The 20026-nt window shown below is 36.2% G+C and overlaps 1 protein-coding gene across 1 annotated transcript in view; it reads left to right on the top strand.

Moving 5' to 3' along the window:
- Nucleotides 1-3331: 3331 nt before the first annotated feature.
- Nucleotides 3332-20026, top strand: part of LOC140757069 (uncharacterized) — a 158281-nt gene continuing 141586 nt past the window's right edge. Inside the window, exons 1-20 of the mRNA XM_073092609.1 lie at nt 3332-3474; nt 5680-5815; nt 5960-6167; nt 6486-6618; nt 6893-7025; nt 7867-8116; nt 8758-8945; nt 9343-9582; nt 10448-10569; nt 10789-10924; nt 11374-11519; nt 11599-11704; nt 11872-11987; nt 12284-12472; nt 12676-12838; nt 13298-13483; nt 14582-14753; nt 15214-15375; nt 15981-16057; nt 19166-19273. Coding sequence (XP_072948710.1) covers nt 3440-3474; nt 5680-5815; nt 5960-6167; nt 6486-6618; nt 6893-7025; nt 7867-8116; nt 8758-8945; nt 9343-9582; nt 10448-10569; nt 10789-10924; nt 11374-11519; nt 11599-11704; nt 11872-11987; nt 12284-12472; nt 12676-12838; nt 13298-13483; nt 14582-14753; nt 15214-15375; nt 15981-16057; nt 19166-19273 — 3006 coding nt within the window. The 5' untranslated portion in view covers nt 3332-3439. The remainder of the gene's footprint in view (nt 3475-5679; nt 5816-5959; nt 6168-6485; nt 6619-6892; nt 7026-7866; nt 8117-8757; nt 8946-9342; nt 9583-10447; nt 10570-10788; nt 10925-11373; nt 11520-11598; nt 11705-11871; nt 11988-12283; nt 12473-12675; nt 12839-13297; nt 13484-14581; nt 14754-15213; nt 15376-15980; nt 16058-19165; nt 19274-20026) is intronic.

Below are 20026 nucleotides of genomic sequence, written 5' to 3'. Positions count from 1 at the left end.
TCCAGATGGCGTTGATACTTTTGCATAATTTCTTCTTTTTTGCGCCTACACTTTACCTGATGCTAGCTAGGTACTACCGCCCAGGGATATTTGTAATCAACTCCAGATATCCTCCTACCTGAGGTGCGACACAAATGCTTTGTTACTCCTGAGGACAAAGTTGGAACGCACAGTTATCCAAGTACCAAAAATCGGTATGACAGAGATGCCACCGCTACTAAACCACGAAGGTGTGATACCTTCAAAACGATTGATAGACTCTGGCAGTTTGTGATATAAAAAAACATTAATGCAGTTATTTAAAAAAAATCGTAATAACGCAACATTGTGCAACCAAAACAGATCCGCTACATCAATATCCAATAACACAAAGTTATTATCAACACGGATAATCGACGAACTCTATCACAAAGTTGAAGAACAGGATAATCCACAAAGTTTCCCGTCGACAAGTCTAATGGACTCTGTCAGAACCAAACGAAATGCAATTAAAAGTTTATAAGAAAGTGTGAGAATGTTTTTCCTATTGTAAGTAGATAAAATCCTTCCTTATTTTTATGTTTATAGGCGGAACAAACGAGCAGTAACGTGTGGTATGCTACTACCGGTAGACATCGGTGACGAGTGTTTTCCTCTTAGGTAGATACGCGTGTATGGTCGCCATTACTTCGAAAACTATTTACTTAATAAAATAACTTAATTAGAAACACAACAATACGTTATGAACATTTGTTAAAATAACGCCATCTGTGTTTATAAGATGAATTGCGTAGCTGTAAGAAAATATTGTACAGGGTTCCATATCACAATACGTAAGCTTGTTTTGTGTTTGCAATTCAGATGGCGTTAAAGAAAACAGCTAATTAAGACCATTTTTGTTTTGAATTAAAGATTATAATTACTTCTTTTTTAATCAGCTGTAGCAAAAAAATAAAATAACAAAGTATTATCCGCTCTTTAAAAATAATATTAGAGCCATCTAGCTTCAAGTGAGCGAATTACTTCGTCAGCTGACATACTATATTCCCTCAGTTCTCTTAGTTACGTCAGTAACTGAAGATGGCGCTTTTCAGCGTTATGTGTAGAAATAAAATTGACGTTGTTTTAATTTTTTGAGAACCTATGATGTTTTATTATCAGATTTACTCCAAATAATAAATAAAGCTTTCCGCATTCATCACTTTCCCTTATTGTTTCTGTCTTAAGTACTCATAGTACTTACATACAACAAAAACAAGGACAAAAATTACTTAATCCTTGATTTCTGTAACTCTTAGCATGTTGCACAATAACTGCAACAGATGGGGCGTCAAGAAATCACAACGTGGTCAAATAACTTGATTATTTGATTGTAATTAGAATCAACTATTCATCACTATCACGCCAGAGGGCTCTTCTTAAGATGAGGAGGGTTTTACACACCAACCTGTATTTATTTTGTACCCAATATAGGTCTGTGGTTTTATATGTTTTCTCTTAGAGTGAGAAGGCCTAGGGCCTTACGTTCTTGACCGTGAGTTCAATACGCTGGTTAAAAACTGGTCAGTATACTTTTCATACCTTTGAGAAAGTTCTGGAAACACTTGTCATATACGTTTCACGATTTTATTACCATGAAGTAAGTGCCGTATGAGGAATCAATAGGAACAGTCTTTGCTTTGTCTTGGAGTTGTGATAGGCAATCGATGAACCCATATAATAAGCAACAGCGTATTTTTAAAAAAATGTCTATGGTGCAGTAACTAAGCCAAAATATTTTTCTGGAATATTTATGTAGGCCCAGCAATAGCAAACTATAAAGTAGTAGTAGTAGTAGCAGTATCAGACTAGAAAGTACGAGTAGATCAAAGAAAGTAATAATAAATTTCTAAGGCAGATAGTAATTTATAAAGTTCCTAAGTTGTTTCAAAGAACATTGAAAGTGTTTTACCGGATTGTTTGCTTAATTTCTTTCTGTTTGTAAAAAAATCTCTCAAGTGTTTTATTTCGTTTCAACAAATTCGAACAAAACAGGCAATTTTGCAAAGTGCCTTCGACGCTCGCCGGAGACCTCTTAAAGCCTCTTGCTAAATTGTTAACAAGTTTGTTTTTTTACGCCCTAATGGATTATTCTAATATATGGGCCTTATTAGAATCTACAAGAGATAAGTTATTATATAGGTTCAATAAAGTTTTATGTAAAATTAAAGTTATATACATAGGTGTAGGCATGATGTTGCTCTATCAAAGAGTTTATACTTTATGGCCTTGTTTCCCTTGCGATAATTAAATGTATTATGAAACATAAATTGATTACATTACATAATTACATAAATAAGTCGGTTAAAAATAACATTTTATATCTTTTTCATATTGCAATAATGTCATTTGCTCGATTTGCAATGCCTTTTGATTTACATAAAGAAATCCGAAAGACTTCTTGTTATGATTGGTTGATTTTCATAATGTTACATTTTATTATTGTTTTATACCCCTTTACTAGAATCTTCTACGTCGATGTCGATACCCAAATCGTAGTACGCGATAATCCAAATCCAAAATATAAATATTAAGTGTTAATTTAACTGTCTCTCAAATGTAGATTTTAAACTTAAGACTCGACCGGCCAACTGTGAACAAATAGTTAATAAAAACGTTTATCAAATTTAAGTTCAAGGATTTTTTCTTAAATAACTTTCCTAATTGTACAGTGTATAAACATTTCCCAGGAATGTTAGCCAATAAGATCTAATTAATTACACTCGAGTAATCGGCAAAACTTTTAACGTGGAATAATGTTAATTTACTAATTAATTCACTTTAATTAAATTTGAAAAGGTCAGTGAACAGCGATCGGCGTGATTAACGAACATTCCGATTCAAATATCTTCAGAGTACTCAATGTTCATTTCCCCAGATATTAATAGCAAAATATTTCAATAATAGATACTATTATAATACCTATAAAAGTAGGTATAGTCCGCGAGGTTTCCTATCATTAAAAAATGATAGGAAAAATATTACTTTGCCCTTTAGGAAATTAAAATCCTTTCATTGTACCCATCTATCATCCAGCAGTTAAACATTTTCGTTTGCCTATCAATCGGTGTTAAAATATTTTTGAGAACTGGGAATATAAAAGATTTTTCCTAAAGTAAGGCAATTAGTAAGGCATAAGTAAAGAAATTTTGGAAAATCATTAACTACGCCGTATTCGGATGGTGCAGAGTTAAAAAAGGTTTTCGTTTATTTCGATATGAATTATAGAGTATATAAATTATAGAAAACAGCCATAGAGTATTACTTAAACTGTTATTGTTATGACATATTTGTACATGAACGTGTCATACTTATCAAAATCAATAATATAAAATAAATTTTACAGGTTTACAAGAAAATATTTATAATCACAAATTCAGGCTACTTTAATATTGTAGCTTATAATTACTTATTCGGGGTAATGGCTGAAAATTTACCTCTTATACCGGAGAAACAGTAAGTACACATATTATATCTCCAAAATATGTAGGCTTGTGGGTCTAAAAGTGAGATTTCTGCACGAAATCCTACAGTTGGGGAGCCCAAGAGGGGACTTCGGAAGTGTCTCGAGCGCGTCAGACTAAGATATGTGAGATACATTACACCCTGTAGAGTATCCTAAACCATAAATGAGCTTTCTATGTCGGGGGGTTTGCAGAATCAAAAAATCGATAACTGGATATGCTCGAGCGTGGTCATTGTTAATATAAAAGAAATAAAGCTAGAAAACGGGAAACATCATAATCTGCCAATTAAAAAAACATCCTGTATTATTATGCTATCTAATAGTGTCACTTATTAGCATTAATTCATACATTTCATACATTTTTCAAGTCGTCAGAATAAGAAAACCCCCCGCTGAATCGAAAAATATAATATAACCTTTTCTTCATTCTAATGCCTAATCTACACAATCGTATAGGTCCCAATGACGCTCGAGTTTCTACACATGTAGCATCCTGGGCTCCCCTACTACTATATTGTGTTAACTATGCCGAGATCTATTAGAGACATACGCTTGCTCGTAATAAATCACTAACTTATCTTAACCAATTTTTGGCGTTCAAAGTTCGTAATTTGTCAATTATTTAAAAAAATGTTTAATAGCAATAGTAGGCAACAATTTATAAATGTGAGCGTATACGTGCAATTACTGAGTACGATATTGAATCAGTACAAATATAACGAGTGTTTTTGTCCACGGCGTATTTCATCCTCATTTAATATTTATGTAACCATTTGTTCGGAGAGTATTTTCCAACTACATACCCTTTATTTGTGTGGCGATATAAGAAGATTTCAATATTTATTTTTCGATTGATACACGCTTTCTGTTTATACGCAAGCGTATTGTTATTCCTATTCGCTGTAATAAAGGCAACTATTCACTGAACGACTATTTTTAGTATTAGTCGATAAATAATAGAGAATGTCGCGAAAGTTGAGTGAAATTTGAACATGGTAAAATTAATCGTTCGTTGTTCACCACCGTGATCCCTATTTCTGGATTTAGAAATGTGAGTAACTACTGGGTATTGGACTATGTCCCTGTAGTCTCGGGAATAGAATAGGGCTACGGTATCCCCTGCTGACGTAAGAGGCGACTAAAAGGCGGCTTCCGGGTTTGTGGGCGGCAAGAGTGGGAGCTCGAACCGTCCAGCAAGCAACCCCGGAAAGGACGACGTTTGTGTGGTCGCATACCGTCGTAAACACCAGATGGTGTGGGAGGAGCCAAAAGTGCTCACCCAGGGCAGAGCCCGATCGGGGCATCACGCTTGGAGGACTCCGGTTGTGTTCCCTCGGAGATTCCGGAGTTCTCCAACAAGCGTTGAGGACGGCCACCGGGGGGATTTTCGTGCGGTAAAAATCCCACATAACCCGGCGTTGCTCCCACGTCGTCGGGTACCTTTTGAAGATTTCCCTCTCGTAAACAAAAAAAGGGTAATGGACTATATTAGACTACGTCCTTTTAATTATGTCTTACTTAGTCGTCAGAGATATTAACGAAACACTACATAATACAATGTACCTATGTGTAGTTCACCTTCTAAGTTGCAAGTTCTAAGTTTACATCAAAAAATCTGTAATCAACTATAAAACTGAAAATAAAATATAAAAATATTTTATACAATGAAATAAGTGGCCCCGTGAATTTGTATCTTTATAGTGCGATTGAAATATGAGAATTTGTACTACGTCAAGTCAAATACAATATATTGCTGAACAAACTTTATTTGTGTATTTTGGGCTTGATTTTTTCATACTATAGAAAGGGAGTCAAGATTTATGTTTGAGAAAAAATAATGCATGACTTCTATTGAGACTTGTGTAGGTATACGAGATTTCTCTGTAATAAAGTCTAAATAAAATGTCTAAATAAAGAAAAAACTATATAAATAAAAAACTGTCGTGTACAACAGTTTTTCTTTATTTCAGTATCCACTTAGCGTTAAGTGGTCACTGACATCTACAGACATTTACCATTTGAATACCAAAGAGAAAAACCGTTGAATTCTTAACCAAAATAAGTTAGTAAATGACGCAGTGTTTAGGTACACTTCTGTTGTAACCGTAAGGCAAATTAGGAGGTAATGAAGCCACCGATATCCAACCACATAATGTTCCATCAATTTCTGTTAAAATCAATGATATCATTTTCAGAGATGCTTTATGCGGAGATGTACAGCTAGTACTGCGGAATGTTTTCCGTGAACTCGACTTTCTGCCACCTTTAGTTAGTGAACCATTGATGCGCGACGATCAGAAGAATGAAGATGGGCTTCAAAGTCAACAATGGGTACTTTGCTAAATTTATTATAATTTTGCATTTGGCCTCTATATAAAACGAGTAGTTGAAAAAATGGAGTAGGTCAACAAATCTACATTAATAGAAAAACGTTCTACGTAATAACGGAATACTTAGTTAATTTTATTGTAATAGGAAAATAAATTATCATCAGAATACAGAGCACTGTACAATCAAGAAGAGGAACTTAAACAAGAGTTTGCAAAGCGATTGGCCAGAGAACCTCTGCCAAATATATATAAGTTACACTATCCCGTGTATAAAATAAAAGAAGACTGGAGGCAAGAGCGAGGAGTAATTGGACGAGAAGACCTGAGGCCATCCATAGAACAGGACGCTGGAAGTATGTAAATCTTTGATAAATATAAATAAAATATAGGTATAATTAATGTCATCATAATCGTTATGATCATGGTCCAAAAGGTATCACTTAAGTAGGTGGTAGTGGTAAATTACGTGCCAATTAACTCGTAATCCTACGTACAATTTCTTCAGATACCTAAATAATTCTCCACTAAGCCTAACTAATTAGCACTGGAGTAGCATAGTTAGTTTTTTACAATTTTTTACTAAAACTGAAATCCGGTGTTCATTTAATTATGGATATTATGGATGTAGTAAGTGCTTAAAATTAAGTGTTAATATCACAATTTATTACTAGGAGATACGAGCCTATGGATTAAAAGCATACTTAACAGAAGTTCTGGAAATTTGAGTGAGAAGAAATCTGAATTATTAAGGCAGTTTAGTGCTCAGCCGAAAGCTAATGGTGATGGCAGTTTACAATCTCTGAGGTAGGTTAATGTATCCAATTTTGTAATTATTTATCTTATAAATGAGATTTTTTTTATAATCAAACAATGCTAATCTATTGTATATCCTCTGTCAATATATCTGCAAATAGAATATGATTTGCCTCAAGGTTAAGCAAGAACATGTCATATTAGTGTGCTACTCCACAGTCAAAGTCGAACCTTTTGCACTTCTATCACTTTTATTCATACAACATTCGCTGTCAAGTCCATTTATTAGATTACATATTCTTAACTGGGTTACCTCTTCACACAGCTTAGGTGAGCTGTTGCCCCGGCCACCTCCCCCTCCATCGCTGCCAGTATTGCCTCCACCGGAACCAGAGTACGTCCTTTGTGTTCCTCCACAGCTCGACTTCGTGAATTTTACCGTGGGTCAGTTGCATACGGTGAGATATCTTATCAAACAATATTAGAACCTACGGCTAGAACTTAACAGTTTTCTGTGATGGTACCAAATATTAAATTAAAAAATCTATCAGGAAAATCAGTAACAGTGACAATTCACAAAGTTTATTTTTCACCTCAGCTGCGGATGTGGACTGGTTAAACTCTTATAAATATGAAAATATATGAAAAATGTTACAACTATTCTGACAAAACTCAGCCTTATTGCATTACTAACTTGCTATCCCGTATTCTTATCTTGGCGATTTGTCCCGGAATCAAAACTGCTGAGACGTATTTTCCAGGATGAAATAAATTACCGTTATCTACCATCGATTCATTCGGAGGTTTCGAACGTACTATAAATCGATGTAACCCAAACGATTTCCTTAAATAGGGTAATAAGAATTCAACAGCTCTGCTAATAGTCCAATTTACGTAAATTATGACCCCAATGCTTGAAGATTAAATTTTATCAAATGTAATAATGAAGTATTGTATCATCTGACTTATGAAATGGATGTCTACAACCAGTCTACAATGGCAGGAATTATGCTATATATCGGTTTTATACAATTTAAATAAGAAAACGATAAACTGTAATAAATAAAGTATTTTTAAGCCAACGTCCTTAGAACTTGTCCTGAAATAAAATAACAAGCCAATCTGAGGTCAACTCAAGATAGATTACTACCCCTAAGGTTTAATTTAGAATGTCACCTTATTACGAGTATGTACATTGACCGAGGTGAACAGAAAATAGCAGCGCCTGATACTACTATAATAACGTAAACATGTAAACACCAAAGTGATCTCCGGAGTCAAAGTACCTATAAATTCCAGCACAAACTTCGCATAGTAAACATAACAAAATGCGAATTGCGGTTGTCCATCCGTCCACCCGAGCGCCGTGAGTTCGATGTGGAGCTATGCTCGCGGCTGGTGGTAACGTCAGGCGCGGCGGCGGAGCTGCGCATCCACTACCGACCCAGGGATGTCAGAGAGACCTGGGATGAAATAAATGTCAGAGTATCTGTGGGGAAGCCTCTGAAAGTGCCCATTCATTGTTACATGGAACCACCTTTACTGGATGGTAAGTAGAATGTTCTTGTACCAGATAAGATACCTTTTTTTTTTGTTTACGAGGGGAAACCTTCAAAAGGTACCCGGTCCCGCGGAGCGACGCAGGGTTATGTGGGATTTTTACCGCACTATAACACCCCGGTGGCCGTCCTCGGCGCTGCGTAGAAGGCTCCGGGATCTCCAAAGGAACGCAACCGGAGTCCTCTTAGCGCGTTGCCCCGTCGGGCTCTGCCCAGGTGAGCTTGACGCTCGCCATACCGTCTGGTGCGTACGACGGTATGCCCTTCCCGGGGTCGCTTACCGGGCGGTTCGAGCTCCCACTCTTGCCGCCCACAATCCCGGAAGCCCCCTTTTAGTCGCCTCTTACGACAGGCAGGGAATACCGTAACCCTATTCTGGTCCCGAAACTACAGGTACAAACAGATAACATACCTAAGATAACCAGTTGGATTAGATTAGTAAGTATATTGTATTTATTACTTCATGTATTAATCATGTTTAACTGACCTCCAAAGATTGAATTGAAAACAGAAATCATTACAATATAATTTGTGTATGCTTATTTTATATTAATAGTAATGCGGTTGTATATTGTTTTATATTACAAAAAATCATCATCCAACATACAATACTTTGTGTCTTATGTTCCAGTACTGCTGCCAAATCTATTCTCTAGACAACGTTCAGTTGAAGATTGTTATGATATAACCGATGTACTTGATCTCGGAGCTAAACTACTAGGAGACGTCCACCGTACTCCTCTGATCCTCCATTGTGACGCCGGCCGTGCTATATTTTTTCTACTACCCGAAGATGCATGGATTAACTTCTCTGTTGACGTGAGATTTATCATCATTTATCATTTAGCGTTCTTAGCGGATTAGTTTTCGAAAAACCTTTTAAATGCTTCGCCACTTGCTTGTTTAGAGTCTTGTAAGATTTAATATTTCTAAATTCTCTGTTGCTGATGTATGTCGTCAGTTAAAAGTGTAAAAGTTGTGTAAGTTCTTCTACAATCGTTAAAATTATTTTGTAAATTTGACGTATTTTATTTCACATTGCGTACGATACTTGACTACATATGTTATCTTACTTAAAGTTTCCACTATCTTTGTTTCCTTTTTCGGCATTGGATTTGAATCTAGATGATTATTACTCTTATTTCAATACTGTGTTACTGTACTGTATTCTAAAAGCATTATCAATTTTATATCGATATTTATTTTATTTGATCAGGTTGCACGAAATAAAGATGCGAACATAGAAAATATTTATGGTGCGGCATCCGATTCTTTCTGGATATCACCTTCTCACTGGGCTGGTGGCGGCAACATTACAGGCATGGCCGTATGCTATGCATCTTCCCATGGCGTACAGACAACTATGTATAGAATACTCTGCTCCACTGCCATCGTGCGATCTTTACATCTGGTGGCTGATTCTTTGTTGTTTAGACTGGATCATATAACTATACAGGTACTTTTACTTTCTTCATCAGCTAGAAGTAACTAACATTATCAACATTTATGGACAACTGTAAACAACTAAGAAAAGTAATTATACAGTAAAACTTACAACTGTAACCGAAAACTAATTTGGAACGTCTCAATACAAAACATAACGTATTTTTAAAACCTGAATAAAGCACTATTTATATATAAAAATACTATAGAATCGAATCCATATGCGTAGACTATTGTTAGTATTTTAAGTTTCACAAATACTATACTATTTAGCTCATATACCATCGACATCAATCCAATCAAACTAATTGCGAGCATACTTTCATATATCGCTGAAAGGTTTCAATCAAATACGAAAGGAAAAACAGAAAATGTTCAATGTTGATCAGTGTTTCAATTATAATTCAAAAGCAGTAATTATTCATATCAAACGAGTATTATTACGATAGCGTTTGATAGAAAAGTTTTTTAGAATAGAAACAATGCAAAATATTAACCTGAATACGTACGTGTAATAATACTAAAACTTACACAATAACAATACTTGAAATATATTTGAGCTTTTGTGTTATGTCCAATTTAATGAAAATGAGACTGAAAATTACGCTACTGTGGGTACGACAAATACAAATAACAAACAGGCTGTCAAATTTCAGCTCTTTTGTTCTCTTATGTTATACAGTAACAGGCATCCCGACTCTGACCGAAAATTTAAATTCGTCATTTAGATGCCTCCCTAAATGGACGATCTATTTCTGCCTAATAACAAAAGATTTAGAAGGTGATAAAATCCACTGTGGTTCGACTCTGGCGGCATCACTGCCACATCTATTTCTGCCTAATAAAAGTAAGCTCTTCCATTGCTTTATTGTATTCAGGCACACGAAAAGGACTACGACATAACCAGTGAGGATGATCGAGGCTGCGATTGCTACGTCAACTTGGGCATTGCTTTCCCTAACCGATCCTTAGCTGCAAGCATTCAAATTATAAATCACAGGTGAGTGTCCGATTTTTTATTTCGTTACGTTTTACGAATTTTCATCAAACATTAACATTGTAGACTCTTTGATTCAATAACACGGAAGTATTATTACCATCATATTTGTCTCATAACGGTAGCATTAAGTTCCAGTGCTAATTCAATTTCAGTAGGTACTTAGATATTTAGATATCTATTAATATCGCTTGGCATATTTTTTATTATTTTATTTTCCAGTCCCATCACCTATGAATATTACTGGAGCATGCGACGTTGGGGCATCTGCTCATGCTGGGACGCAACCAATTCTGATGATGTCGGTGGTGAGGAGGAACTGTGCCCTGGTGCCCCAAAACCAGGTGGATATGATGAGGTAACTATAATGGTTATGAGGTATTAAAAGAATTGCCCTGGATCATAACATTCAAGTATGACTTATATAATTATGTGGAAATACTTGTTGAAAACATTAGACTTCTACCTAATATAGTTGTTTAACGTATATTATAAATAATAATAAACGCTTTCTACACTCACAGCCCCACACTTGGATTCCCTGTGTGTGTGTGGGTGCCATGGACACACACATAGACAAATACACAAACACCCAGACCCAGAAACAGAAATCTAAATTCATCCTTTTAGATATCTGTTTGGCCGGGGATCGAACCCGGGACCCTTTGCGCGTCAGACCGGTATGGTGGCCGCTCCGCCACGCGGGTCGTCAACATCATCGGAACATTCGAGACAAAATTGTCTATGAATGTGACATTAACAAATAAAATAATGTTTCTTCTTTCATATTTGGAATGTAATAAATAGGAAAATGAGCTTACAAGTTACGACAATGTTCGGGCCGTGCACCCGGAACCAGCTCAAGGACGGCTTGCGCCACGCTGCACCAGCGTCGTTGAAGTTCGAGTACCAGATGTCGGGAAGAAACTTGGTGTTCAACGCGCCGTGATGATGTAAGATTTTTTTTTACGAAATAGTATAAAAGTTTTTACCAGTTACTCTTAGTCTTCTAGTAATTATAATATTTTTCAGGTTGGTGCTAAAGAACATTCCCAAAGAAAGTTTCTTCCCAGACCTGGACCTTATGGTTATTGAAACGGACGTCATTGAAGAAGATTCCATACCAGGAGTATCTCCGGTAATTTTAATATTAGGAACTTTAGTTAGGACATCTTATATTTAGTTCATCTTATGCTGGTCTCTGTAGACTTTGGACTCTGGACAGTAGACAATATACTACAATGCTATCAGTAGGTACTGGGCTAATGATTATAATTTGAGAATTAATTTAATATATTATTTCAGGCTTGGTCTCGTGAGGTGTGTGACATTGTTTGCTCTCAAATGGAAGTGTGGTGGGAAGTAACACCGGTTTGCTTCGTAGTAAATCAACCTTTGCTTATTTTTCCGCATTCACGAAGGTAACTGTCATGGAATAAATTTTAAGCATTTTGACATGTAATATAAAATAATAAACAAGCTTTATAATGTCTAATTATTATAGAAGTTAAGTTAATAAGTTTTGACGAGCCCTTTCTGAACACAGGACTCCGTCAATGACATCACACCGACCTTACATTCGTTTGCCTTACATTCGGAATATCTTTAGTTCCTGTATTTTTCTGAAAACTTTTTATTAATGATAGCCAGTAAATGCTAGCAGCAAACGTCTATTTTTTACTTGAATACTATTACTAATATATACATTTTTTTTAAGGGTAAAATCCATAACGATACCTCTTGAAGCTACACAGATCACCGGAGTCGAATGTGTGACTGCTTCTTGGAAGATACCCGATTCTGATCTGCCGGGAATACAGCTGATTCCAGGACAGTCTATTTTGACAAATATCCAGGTGCCACTACGGAATCTACCTGATGAATACCCTGAGAGAAAAATTATACAGTAAGTATGAAGTTATATAAATAAAATAAAATACGCCATTCGATTTTTTTTTCATTTTTGCTATAAATTGTTTCGGTTCAGCTTATGTCGTGTACCTGGAAACATAGACACTTGCAAATAATGTAACTGTGTCTTCTTTCTCTTTAGTTCTCTCAGGCTTAAGTTTATCTAAATTAGTCGTAAAATCATCTTACTACCTTCAGATTGGTAGCACATAACGATGAATGGTCAGCAACAACGCGTATAAAGACCGGCTGCAGTACTCGGCACCCCGCACTCAGACCGACCTCCGTGTGGCTCGGTCTGGTGCCTCCTGCCGCTCGGGTACAAGCTCAGATCACGCTGAGCAATGAGACCCATCAGCATGTGAGCAAACTTTTACTATTGTGATGTTGGTAGTGATGGAAACTTTCTTAAACAATTCTAAAATTATTATTGATTGATTGATATAATAGAGTATGTTGAGATTTTGAAATATTTAATGCATACAGAATATCCAAGACATAGCCGAACTGATAAAGTTGTAGTTGGAATTTTCTTTTTTCTGTTTCGAACTAAACTAAACTACTAACCGTAGGTGTTTGTTGATAATTATAAAAATCTAAATATAACACCTTATTGATTTCATGTTCTACTTACATATATTATTTGAAATAATGTGAAGCCTATTTGACACTACGTACATACATAATATAAAGAAAGAGTCTCTCGCCGAATAGGGAAACATAATAATTGGTGCATATGCTTCCCTACGTCCTTGGTATAAATTATAAATTGACTTTTAGTTCAACTGCAATCGTTTCAAATTCTTCATTGTGTCTCCAGATTTACTGGTGGGGCTCAAGCTGGCGCTGGTGGCACGAGAACCCGGTCGGCGCGGCGTGTGCGGGGCGCGCGGCGTGCGAGCGCTGCAGCCAGCGCACTTGCACGTGCGCGCTGCTGAAGCCGTCCAGGGGCGCGTTGGAGCATGGAGGACACATCGAGCTTAACTATGATGTTACTGCTCCTGAGGTGATTTGCTATTTTACAAGTATATTGTACATAATTATTATACTTTTAGGGAATTAATAGACTGTATGTCTAGCTAGGATATCTGTCAATTTAACAGCATAATCTATATGTTTCCAAGGAACATTTTTTTCATATAAAATAAAAGCATTAAATTCCTTTTTCTAAAGTAATTTTACTACAGTAGAACAGAATGATGACGTATGATCCCATAAATCAATACATAGTTTACCTTTGAAAAGAAATACATTGGAATCCGTGTTTATAGCTTTATATTCAAACATGCAAGATGGCCCTTTTTTTACGAGGGGGAAACCTTCAAAAGGTACCCGACGCCATGGGAGTGAAGCCGGGTTATGTGGGACTTTTACCGCACCAAAACCTCCTCGGTCGCCGTCCTCGGCGCTGCGTAGAAGACTCCGGGATCTCCAAAGGAACACAACCGGAGTCCTCTTAGCACATTGCCCCGTCGGGCTTTGCCCGGGTGAGCTTATCAATTGCCACACCATCTGGTGTGTATAACGATATGCGACCACACATGCAGCCGTCCTTCCCGGTGTCGCTGACGGGCGGTTCGAGCTCCCACTCTTGCCACCCGCAACCCCGGAAACCCCCTTTTAATCGCCTCTTACGACAGGCAGGTGATACCGTAGTCCTATTCTACTCCCAGAACTACAGGGACGCCGCGCCGATGGGCGTTATATACGCCCGCGGCGACTCCTCCTCCGAGCGGGTTCAGCGCGCTCCCTAGCTCGCTCGGCGTCTTCCTTTGCGGACATTACTATGTCGCAGGAGGTGATCATGCCCTCCCAGGCTTCGCTACGCTGAACCATCGCTCCAACAATGGCCGCTGAAGAGAGGTTCGGTCCCACTTTTGACACGAGGATCCGCCGCTGAGACTCCCACACTGGGCAGTACTGCAGCGTGATGCAAGATGGGTCATCTTACGAAAACCGCAATATCATACGAAAACCGCAATACGACTGCGCTGCGTCACATGTGACTTAATATATTATAAACGTTAGCGTTGTAATTGGTAGCATTAGCCGCTTAACTATACCATCCTCATACTCTATTCTACAGTAATTAGTAAATTTGCAGTCAGATGGATGTGTAGCGACGCTGATACAAGTGCGCCGCACTGCAGCGGACCTGGCGCAGCTGCCGGCGCGAGTGGGCAGCGAGGGTCGAGCCACTCTCATTTCATACAGAGTGCTCGCACCGAAGTTGATGCTCCAGGTGTTTCCTTGCTTGGGAGATAAGCACGGTGCTTGTAAGGATTGTGTTACTATTTAGTAAATAAAATCTTAACAATTATTAAGATTTTTTTTTCTTGTCGTATTTAACTTGTGCTATAAATTTAAGCTATCAAAAGTGTCGTCAGGTATTTTGTCTAGTGGATAGCGCTAACACGCTGCCACTAATTTACATTTTAATGACTTCTTACTCAAAGACAATCAAAAAACAATATTCTTAATTAAACAATACCTAAAGTTACTTGTTATCGCGTTTCTTAGTCAATATTAGTACATTGGCAGAATAAATAAATAAACAAATAATTATAAAATGATCCATATTGAGTGTTTATATAAGCCAAAGTAAACTTTTAATCTAGTGTTCGATCATTATTGCTACCTACTTAAACCTAATAATTAAACGGATAGTATGAAAAGGATTGATTTTCCATTTAACAAAATATATAATGAAATAAGATTATTTTATTTTATCTTTAGGTGAGATGTGTGCCCTAGACGAAGGCTCAAAGCACGGACAGCGCGGAACATCCGTGCTGCGACCGAGCGGAGCACTCACACTTGGTCGGTGCGCCTGTTACAGATTAACATGTACCAACCTCACTCCTCTGCCTACCACTTTACGATGGCAAGCTCCTATTGGTAAGTTTAATTTCGTTTATTGTAAAAGTTTACATTTTTCTGCTCTTTTACCTCGCGGTATATATACATATGTATGTATCATTCTTCGGCACGTAGGCACGGTGTGTAGGTATATGTATACCTACACAAATACTCTTGAAAAACATTCCGCGAGGTAAAAGAGCAGAAAAATGTAAACTTTTACAATAAACGAAATTAAAGAATGTTACATGCCGAAGAATGATACATACATATGTATCATTCTTCGGCACGTACAAATAAAAAAACAACTCCTAACATACGTTTTTCACATAAATTGAAGTACACGAAATTTTGATCTGCACATAATGTTAGTGCTGTGTGCAATATGTACCTGTTGTATATGTATGCCAGGAAAAACTTTCTGTAGCTCGCCTGGTGTTGCAGAATATTTAGCATTTTCATAACAAAAGTCATAAATTGAACGTATTCAAAGGATCCACGCTCGAACTCGGTCGCTTTCAAAAAATGAATAACACGTGTGCCTCTGAAGCATATAAAACTCTTCCCAGACCTGAATTTCAAATTACGAATTACGAAATACATACTTTCATATTGTTGTAGTAACATTCGCTTTTGTTTTATAGAGGGAGAAGACACTTTGAAAGTTACTTTCATTCCGAATGATATTGAAGTTGGAGCGCATGCAGTAGTACAATTAAAGGTGAGAACGTATTCCGTCGAATACGATATAAGATTGACATCTTATACATGAAAAAATATTAAACAAGACGTCGTTAAAACTCCTACGGGCTCTGGAACTTTCTATCTAGTAGAAGCAACAACAGAACATGAACGCTAACTTAATATATGGTGATCACTGGCCATTCATATCTGTAAATAAAATTATAGAACAGTTCTTAAATAATTTCGATAAAAGATTCGTTTCTTTTTCTGAAGGTTAGATTTTATATGAATAATTTTAGTCCAAAAAACTAAAAAACACGCTTTTATGATAAAATCGACTAAAAAGTAGAAAATAATTGTTAATCTAAGAATCAAAAGTGCTCCATTTATCAGGTTCGAAAAGCGCTTCACACTTTTTCCACAATTATACTATTTACTGTTCCTTAAGTGAGTCTTAGATTGAAAATTATTTTCTACTTTTTAGTTGATTTTATCGTAAAAGCGTGTTTTTTAGTTTTTTGAACTATAATTATTTATAATTTTTTAGTATTTGTTGTTATAGCGACCACCATTATGCATCGTTTGTAAAAAATCAAGTGTCTATCTATTACGATTTAAGAGATAAAGCCCAGTGACACACGAACAGACCGCAGAGGGTTTCGTTTTAACCTCTGAGTACGGAATCCTAAAAATCATTCTACAAGAGGGCATTATAGATATGTTTCAGAACATTTGAGTTATAAGGAAATAACATTATTATTTTCTAAACTAAAAATCACGCTAGAACAGTTACACCTATTGAAACTAAAAAGCAATAATTATTTGCAATCTAACCCCTTACACCCGAGATGATATGAGCGTGAGTTTCACTTTAAAAAAATTCCCACGTGATAGTTTCTTATTTTTCGAAACGCAACCGATGCCGATCGATCGTGAGGAGAGTATTGCACGTGCTACCGGCTAAGTGAGCGGGGTGCAGGCGGTCAGTTGTGCTAGGGACTCGTCCAAAGATGGCAGATTTTTTCGACCCGCTGTCACAGGTATATAATTGTTTTTGGTATTAAATGTTTAGTATCTATTATTAATTATTGCTAATTTAAAAGCTAAAAGAACACTAAATACGTGGACTTTAGTAGTTTATTCGATTAACTTGCAATTAAGATACAATTAGGTTAAAATTTCAACTGTTACGATCGTGTGCCTACGGTTGTTGGTGCAGAATAACGTTTGATGAAAATGCTTTTATTGCTATTACCAGTTATGTGTAAGTTTCGTTAATATCAATTTTGATTGTTTCAATTTTAGGGGTACATTTAAATGACGATCAGATTTTGCCAGTGCGGGGTGAGGAGAAATATATCGGACATTGAAGATCTTCATTAAAGTGAAGAGCTTCAACCAAATAGATTAGAAGAGTTTCAATTTGAAGAATTGTGCCCTGAAACAGATCGAGAAGCACATGCAGACCCTCAAATAGAAACTGACCTAGAATTGGATCTGGAACTTGAGCCTGAATCTCAACCATCTACTTAAAAATCATCCCTAGAAATTACTCGCCGCCGAGCATCTTCACGTCCAACACATCGAAAAATAGCTTGGAAAAGAATACGTTTTCTGTCTTGAAAAGGTCTATACATCCCTACCAACATCTCCAGTAAAGTTTCCAAAGATATATTTTTCTTAATATTTTAATTGTGAGGCTCTTGAGATGTAACCAGATGCACACATTTATATTATCTAAGAAGAACCGGTCGAAAACTGAATTTAATTGCAATAGATATGGCTAAAGTTTTCTCCATCTGCATTATCATTGGATGTATTCCCTAGCCAAGAATACCTACGCCTTGGAGACCTGGATTGAAGACGGAGGCAATAACGGATGAAAGAAAATGTTGATTTTCATAGAATTACGTAGTTTAGGTTTCATTGCCAAGACAGATTTTTTATAAAGACTAATGAAAATAAAGACAGTGATGTTAAATATCTCTAAATTGTTTTAATTTTCTAATATTTTTTGATATCACACCTTGCACCTTAGACTTGCGATGAACTTTGTCTAAGGTGCTTGAACAATCTCGCCTCGAAAATCGTTACTCCTGAGGACGTTGATAAGGGCAATGGTACAAAATTATTACAACCGTGTATTGTCATCGGTTTTTGATAATTCTTCAAAATTTTGAATTAAACTGCACGTTCAAAGTGGATAGAAATCGGGTTCAAAGATTCCGTTACTGCTACGTACATACATACATACAACCCAAGCTAATAAAAGCGTGTTAATAAAAAATTCTTACCATATCCTCTAAACCAGAATTAGCAGCGCTTAAAACTGTTGTAATAAGATCGAAATATTTGAGGCTGTAATCGCGGAGCCGCGCGTCAATAAGTTCTGCCACTTTTGAAATTACCATATTCTCTAAGATAATTTATTTATGTCAAAGTTCTTAACAAGTAATTATCTCATTATGTTTCATCTTGGCTTATCACAGAACTTGTTGTGAGTCAAAGCCATAGTCTAGGCCTAATTGCCAACTTTGTGTATAATAAGGACGAAAACTTTCTCCAATTTCTTCAAAATTTGACGCGTTTTTGTCTGTACTGATTATTTTACTTCAGTAAACTTTTGCAAATTAAATTGTTTGCTATTTTCAAGACCATATTTTGGTACGATGAATATTAAAAAAATGTTACCTATAATTTGGTGACTTACATGTTTTATAGCTTGGAAAAAATCTGAAGAATGTCAAATGGTGGAATATAATTACTGCATAATTAAAAATTAACGGTAGATTAAATTTCAGTTTTCTTTATAGGAAGTAATGCGTTCACAACTTGAGTAACATCGTACCAAAATTTGGCTACTTCCGTGGCTTCTGTTATCTTTTTCCAACTGTTTGACTTTTATCTTCCGTAGCTTTATAAGTTTTAAATTCCAAACTACATTGAACGATTAATTAGTATTACAAAATTACAAAAATAACAAACTCACTAAGTTACACTGAGACAGCTATGAATAGAAAAATACGACAAATCTGCCATTCATAAAAGAATGAAAGCGTGGGAATCTAAAAAGATTGTAAATCCCTTAAGATTGAACTCGTCGAGATCGCATCCGAGAATTCTCCTAAATAAAATGTTTTTCCAGGTCGTGGTGAAGCCTTTGAAAGTGTGCGGACGTCGTATCTTTGTGCAGCGAGCGACTGTGGAGTATGCTCAGAAACCTTTATATCTGCTGATAGATGCCGCTGTGAAGGTAATTGACTGTCCTTATATTTTTATTACTATCTTTATTGCGTTTGAAGCAAAATTAATTTCAAAATAACCTAAATATGAGCAAAACTTTATAGTAAAGTCAATGTATATGACCAAATTTCGTTTTCTTTTATTGGAGTACTAGCTGACCCGGCAAACTTTGTACCGCCTCAAAATCTATTTATCAAATGTATTTCATATAAAATATAGTCTATGTTACTCGTAGATAATGTAGCTTCCAAATGGTGAAAAATTTTTAAAATCGGTCCAGTAGCCTATTCATTACAACCAAACAATCAAACAAAGGTTTCCTCTTTATAATATTGATATATTTAATATTGTAGATTAATATTAAGAATACTTGGGCATAAGAAAACAGAGTATTGCACAGAAATACAGGTCAGTAGTGTATGGTTTACCTCCTACGGTAGCATAAGATGATAATAAAATAAGATTTCACCATCTGATATGAAAATAACTAGAATTAATAATCAAGCTGTTATCAACTTGTAACGTGAACTTCATTACTTCTTCTATAATCTATTTATCTGACTAATGTATGTAATTGGAACATATAAGCTTTGAAGATAACAACACTGATAAAGAAAGGTTAAAATTACCTAGAGTAAAATGACCATTTATCTTGCGGTGATACATCTCTGAAATAAACGAGATCCTTTGAGATTGCGTCACATTACGGTTACGCTGCCTTACCTTCACTAAAATCTTTATTGATGTTAGGATATTTTTAAAG

The sequence above is a fragment of the Epargyreus clarus genome, unplaced genomic scaffold (assembly GCF_041222505.1).
Source record: "Epargyreus clarus isolate Ecla_fem2 unplaced genomic scaffold, WU_Ecla_fem_2.2 ptg000004l, whole genome shotgun sequence".
In the NCBI taxonomy this organism is placed as follows: domain Eukaryota; kingdom Metazoa; phylum Arthropoda; class Insecta; order Lepidoptera; family Hesperiidae; genus Epargyreus; species Epargyreus clarus.
Note: the sequence above shows the minus strand (reverse complement) of the source record. Positions and strands in the feature narration are given on the sequence as shown.